This window comes from Crocuta crocuta, unplaced genomic scaffold (assembly GCF_008692635.1).
Source record: "Crocuta crocuta isolate KB4526 unplaced genomic scaffold, BGI_CrCroc_1.0 scaffold119, whole genome shotgun sequence".
NCBI classification, from domain to species: domain Eukaryota; kingdom Metazoa; phylum Chordata; class Mammalia; order Carnivora; family Hyaenidae; genus Crocuta; species Crocuta crocuta.
In genome coordinates, this window is record NW_027551562.1 from 8,041,501 (window position 1) to 8,047,738 (window position 6,238).

Here is a 6,238-nt window from a genome sequence, read left to right on the forward strand (position 1 = left end):
GGGGGGGGGGGTTGGAGTATACGCCCCGGGCTGGGGCCCCCCGAGGCAGGTGTTCTCTTGCTACTATGCCCCCTTGCGTGCTCTTTCCCTTCCCTTTGAGCCTCACTCTCCACGGGGAGCGGCCTCCTCCCAGACATGCCGCCTGGGCTGATCCCTGTCCCAGGGTTTGCTATGGGGGTTGAGATGTGGACCCTTCCTGGGTGGGGCCCTGCCGGAAAGCTCTGAGCCTTCCTCCTGCCTGGGAGGTTGGAGGGGGGTGGGGGTGCTGCTCAGGGCAGAGCTTGGTGAGAGATGTGTCCTGTGGGGATGGACGCCGAGGAGCCAGAGTGCGGGCCCCCGCTGTCCCCACAGAAGCTTCGTGCCATCTGAACAAGGTGCCCTCCCCTGGGCGGCACAGGCCCGCCCGACCCTGCTCACCCTCCGGTGGGAGCCGCCGAGGGTAAGCAGCCTGGGCCTCAGGGCCTGGACACACATCCTCAGAGCGACGTGTGGGGGGCGCGGCCCTCCTGGCGGTCTCCCGGGCGCCACGGGCCCCAGCAGCAGGGAGGACCTATGGGGTTCTGATCCCACCAGGCCGCCTCCACTCTGAGCGCCAGGCACGCAGAGGCTCAGATTCCCCCGTGGGGGGGACGGTGCCCCTGGGCCCAGAGTAGTTGGGGAATGCCCAGCAGGGGCCATGTGTCCCAGCCACGCCTGGCACACGACACCGGGCAGCCCCTGTGAGGTGGGGCCTGGAAGGCTCTCCCCTGCCCCTAGCCTGCAGCTTTGATCGGGATCAGGGGCTCCAAACCCTCTGAAAGGGCGCCCATCTCTCAAGTCACAGGGTCCCCCTGGGCCAACGCACCCAGGCCCGACGGCCCAACGACCGTCCTTCCTCCTCTGTCCCTGTGAGTCAGTGCCATACCTGCTGTCCAGTGGCCTCGTGGAAACGGGGTGGCCCCAGAGTCCTGCTGGCGGGGCAGAGGTGGGGCGCTGGGGGCTGCCAGGTGGGGAGAGCCGCAGGTGGCGGGGCAGGTGGCCCCCAGGGAGCGAGGGGGAGGGGAGTCCTGAGGGGAGAGCCTGCCCTCACCGGCTGAGGGCTGCCGTGGCCTCTGCAGGGCTTGTCCCCTCGGGCCAGGGACGCTCAGCCCAAACTATGCCGCTGTCACTTCCGAACGTCCTCCTGAGGGAGTGGAAGGGAAGAGAGGAGTGGATGTTGCGTGGGGCCCATGAGGGAAGGCGGGAGGCCGAGATGGCCGGGGCCGCGGAGCGGGGCTCACGTCAGTGTTCTGAGTGGGGCCAGGGGCCCAAGGGGCGCATGCACAGGGCGGGGCTGGGGATGCAGGGCAGACAGACACACACCCAACCGCGCTGGCCACCAGTCGTGTGTGACATGGGGGATCTGTGTTCCGTGTCCCTACCTGAGTGGGGGGCTGGCGGCTGGGTGGGCAGCCCGCCCACCACACCGGACAAGCAGACGCACAGACCAGCAGAGAAGCGAGGCAGGTCTTTTATTGGAGAACTTGTCACCGACACACAGACACACGCAGTCCCGTCTGGGAGCGGCCCTGGGCCTGCATGTCTGCCTGCTAGGGGCGGGGGGCTGCCTCGGGGCCCTCCAGAGAGGAGCCGGCCTTCGGGGAGTCCCTCCCTCATGCGCCATCTTTCTCCTGGCTGGGGGGGCAACCCCCAAGTCACAGATGCAGGTGCAGGGACCCCAGGTCCTGGGCTGGGTGGGCGCTGTCCTCGGGGGTTTGGTTAGTGCCAGGCTCCAGCAGAGGGTCGGCCAGTCCGGGAAGGTGTGGGGCNCCTGAGGGGGCGGGAGGGCTCAGGCCTGCGCCTCCAGGGCACGCACATGCACGCTGGGCAGGCAGACCCAGGACGGCGGCAGCTCCTTGCTCGCGCTATCCTGGTGGAAGCGGATGTGCAGGAAGAAGTCGCCCGTGTAAAGGAAGAGCAGGGCTCCGAGGCAGGCCGCCTGGCCTGAGGGCTGCACCTGTGGGGAAGAGGGGGCAATGTCAGCCCAGAGCAGTACCCCCCATGCCACCAAGAGACCCTCAGACCTATGGGCATGTGCACGTGGGGGCAATGGGGGGAGGGAAGGGCCCCCCCCCCACCCAGGGCTTCCCTGCTGGGCTCCCCCAAGCAAGTGGCTGTGCCTCTCTGAGCCTTAGCATCTGGCTTTGGAAGGAGCACAGTACTTCCCTCCCTGGGCCATCCTGGGCTGCAGGCAGGGTGGGGAGTGGTTGGGGCGAGGTGTCATTTCAGTGGGGCATGAGGGCTGTGCTGCGTGGACTTCACCAGTTCTTCTGGGTCACGGGTCGCCACTAGGCAGGGGACACTGAGTGAGAGGACAGTGGCCATGGGGGGCTGCGACGGGGCTCACAGACTGCCACGCACCGCATCGAGGTAGAAGGTGCTGGAGCCCACGAAGGAGACGGCGTCGTGCAGGTCATAGTTGTGCACGCCATTCTGGTGGTCCTGGAAGGGGGCCACCGTGAGGGCGAAGGGCCCCACGCTGCGTGGGCTCCGGTTGGTGAGCCGCACCTCCAGACGCACAGGGTCGCCCACCCGGCAGGCTGCAGCCTCGCAGTCGCACGGCTGTCCGTCCACCAGCACATCTGCAAGGGTCACAGGATGCGAGACTGTCAAGGGCACCACCCAGCTGGCCTTGCCTGCCATCCACCCGTCCATCCATCCCCTCCCCCCCGCCCCCCCGAACGCAGCCAGCCCTCTGTGCAGGCTGAGTGCTAGGACACAGACGTGTGGCCCAGTCCCTGCCCTCCTCACGTGCAGGCCGGAGGAGACAGGTGTGGGCACCAGAGCTGTAACCCAGAGGGTGTGTGCCACGCTGGAGGGGCCCAGGGTCACTTGGGGGTCTCCCAGATGCTCCTGCCTGAAAGGGCTGAGCTGTGGTCACAGCCCATGGGGGCCTCTGCAGATGAGGGAGACCCAGAACCAGAGGGCAAGATTGTGGCAGGGGCGGGCACGGTGTGTGTAGGATGAATGGCCGCGAGGCACCGGCTGGGCCTCTGCCCCGCGCACTGTTGACTCACAGGCAGGCCCCAGGGGGGACTGGGGACTGGCTGGGGAAAGCTCTGGAACCCAAGGAGCAGAGCAGGGATTGGGGGGCAGAGGTGCAGGGGAGGTGGGGGTGGGGGGCAGGAGGCAGGAGAGTGCCATGCTAGAACCCCCCCCCGGAAGCCCCCAGGACACCCCAGCGGGGTGGTGGGAGGGGTGTCTGGGGGACCTGCCTGGAGGTGGGGGTCGGGGGCACAGGCTGGGATCTGAGCATGAGAAAGCGGACTCCAAGGAGAGCCCCCGTGAAGATGAGGCAGAGATGAGGCCACGGCCCCAGAAGCTGGAAGAGGCAGGAAGGAGCCTCCCCTCGAGTCTCCCGAGCTCAGCCCCGTGACACCGTGAATTCGCCCTTCCGGCCTCCAGATCCCTGCTGCGTGAGGCCCACACTCTGCGCCAACACGGCCAGCCAGGAGGTCGCGGAGGTCGTGGGAGGGGGGTGGTCCTAAGGCTGTAGGGACCTTGTGTCACCGATACCAGTGCTGCTGCCAGCCTGCCCCGCTGACCTCTGTCACATCCACGGGCCCACGGAGCACTGACGCGACAGCGACACTCAGGTGTGTACGTCCTCATGTGGGAAGATGGCCTGGAGCCCCAGAAGTGCTCCCGCCCTCCCCCGCCGGCTGTGTCATGATTCCTCATGCGCCTCATGAGGCGACCCCGTCATCACCAAGCCCACGGCGGAGGCCGGCTGGGGACGCCAGGTGGGTGTGGAGAAGACCCTNAGGGCTCTCGGCATGTTGAGTGTGTGTGTGTGTGTGTGTGAGTGAGACAGTGTGAGTGCACGAGTGTGCAGGGAGAGATGCACGTGTAAGAGTGTGAGTGTGAGTGGGTGAGCATGTGTGGGAGAGACTGAGCATGCGTGTGTGAGTGAACCTATGTGTGCATGAGTGTGTGACTGCATGTGTGTGTGTGACGGTGTGTGTGTGAGCATGTTGAGTGTAAGCGTGTGAGTGTGTGTGACAGCATGCATGAGGGGAGCCTGCATGTGTGTGAGGCGGAGTGTGCGTGTGACAGGAGTGTGAGTGTGGACGGAGGGGGTGTGCTCCATGGGCAGCTGGGTGGGGGGAGGGAATTGCGGGTCCAGAACCCCCCACGCTTCCCCCCACAGCTGTTCTTCCAGGAAAGACCTCTGACATCTGTCTCCCCCCACGTATCTCGTTTCACGAAAACCACAAGCCTTTACAACACATGACAGAAAATCTGGAAAGTGCACAGAAATAAAACTCATCTTCTAGCGCACCCCCGTAATCCCAGCCCTCCCCCAGCCACACTCGGCGTCGGGGCGACGACCTCCACGTGCCCTCAGCACCGTGGCCTGGCCTGCTCCCTGGCACCACGAGAACGGAAGCGTGTTCCACACGCTTTGTGAGCGTGCTCGCAAAGGCACTGGAGCGACAGACGAATCCACTCCCCAGCCTGGCTCAGGCCGCGCCCTCTGTTTGGGTGGGTGAATGTCCCCGACGCACATTCTATACCCAGCTCTGCCCGGATTCCCACCTCATGTCCGCGGACAGAGTCGGGGATGGACGTCCCTTCTGGGCCTCAGAGTGTGGGTGTGGGACGCCAGGGGAGACTGAGCTCCAGGAAGGCTCCGGGCCCACCGCTTGCCTGTCCCCACGTCTCCAGGAGGGGAACCACTCCCTGCCCCCGCCCCCGGGTCACTGGATAACATTCGTTCCCTCCAGTGTCTGACGGCCCTGTTAGCGCCTGCGGCGAAGGTGACAGGAGCAGAGAAACGCACAAGTGCCAGCCTTCGCAAAGTCCCCAGTCCAGAGGGGCAGCCACGGGCCAGGCCACGCCGAGCCACACCGCCGGCTGTGCGAGGCGTGCCTCCCACGCGGCCCGGAGCGCAGGCCGTCACCGAGAGCGGGCACGGGCTGGCGGGCACGGCCTGCCCCGCTAGCGTCTGCTTGACACTGAACGCGGCCGGGCACCGCCTGAACCTCTTGAATGAAATGGGGAAAATGGAGAGAGCAGCTGTCGGCGCCTCGGTTGCTGGTTCCATTAAGGGAAAGATACGGTTATGTGCAAATCAGTGAAGGGTGGCTGGCTCATTACATCTCTGCTCTTCTGTCCCTCGCAGGGCCGCGTGGGTCGCTGGCGTGCCGGGCAGCTGGGGACTGGCTTCCAGCTCACCTGCGGAGCGGCCCCCAGCCCGCCTGTGCGTGTTCCTGTTAACCCTTCCCTGGCCCCAGCTCTGTTTGCCGCCCCCCTGCCCGCAGCAGGGCTCTGCACACAGCCACTGGTGGTGACCTTCCCTCAGCACTCTCCAGAAGGAGCAGGGACTTGTGGCCAGGCCGGGGCAGCAGGGGTGGGGGACGGGCCCCTGGCGAAGCAGGAGGTCTTGCCTCCACCCTTCGTCCTGGGAGGGGCCTCTGCCAGCCCGAGTCTCCTTCACCTCGTCTGCAAAGCTGGAATAAGGATCGTGGCCTCAGAGGCCTCGGGTAGGGCTGAAGGCCAGAAGGAGGGGACGGCCCAGCCAGGCCCTCCCTGCCCTGGTCTGAGGGGAGGGCTCCCCTCGTCCCCGCTGGGCCCCCAGCTCTCTGGCTCCTACTCGTAGGTGCGACTGCTCGGCCCCTGGGGAACGGGGTGGCCCTCTGGGTGTGTCCTGACACCTGCGGTGTCCTCCCTCACAGGGGGACACTGTCCTCGCCATCCCGGCCTGAGTGGGGAGCCCTGCATCCAGGAAACCCTGGTGCCAGCCAAACGGGGGGTGCTGGGCCTGCCCCCTGGACCTGGCACCCATAGTGACTGCCAGCGTCAAATTAGAGAATTTCTGTGCTCGGAAAGCAGCTGTTTCCTTCCTGTCTGCAGTGCGGCATCTCGGGTCCGGGTCCAGGGGCACCAAAACTTCCCAGGTCACCGGGAGGGCACAGCGGCGCAGAGCGGAGGCCGCGGTTCCCTGAGAGAAGAACAGCTTCCTGAGTGGAGAAGGGTGCCGAGGCCGGTCTCTCCTGGGACCTGGGGGTGGGGGGGTGGGGGGGGCAGTNGTCCGCCAGCAGCTCACGGGACTCACCAGGAAGGAGCTGGGGGTGAAGAACGAAATACTTCTCAAAGGTGAGCTGTTCTGGAATCATTCCTAACGTGCTGGGGGGTGACCCGGACACCGCAGGCCTGTGGCACATGCTGGGCTCAGCTCCGGCTTCCGGGTTCGAGTCCTGCCCTGGGAGGCCCCTGT

At 66.2% G+C, this 6,238-nt stretch overlaps 1 protein-coding gene across 2 annotated transcripts in view; it reads right to left on the reverse strand.

Moving 5' to 3' along the window:
• Window positions 1-1,782: 1,782 nt before the first annotated feature.
• TRAPPC9 (trafficking protein particle complex subunit 9) overlaps window positions 1,783-6,238 on the reverse strand; it is a 544,285-nt gene continuing 539,829 nt past the window's right edge. For both annotated transcript variants that reach the window (XM_077749979.1, XM_077749978.1), the window contains 2 exons: window positions 2,380-2,600; window positions 1,783-1,975 (listed from right to left, as the gene is read on the reverse strand). In XM_077749979.1, coding sequence (XP_077606105.1) covers window positions 1,808-1,975; window positions 2,380-2,600 — 389 coding nt within the window. In that variant the 3' untranslated portion in view covers window positions 1,783-1,807. The remainder of the gene's footprint in view (window positions 1,976-2,379; window positions 2,601-6,238) is intronic.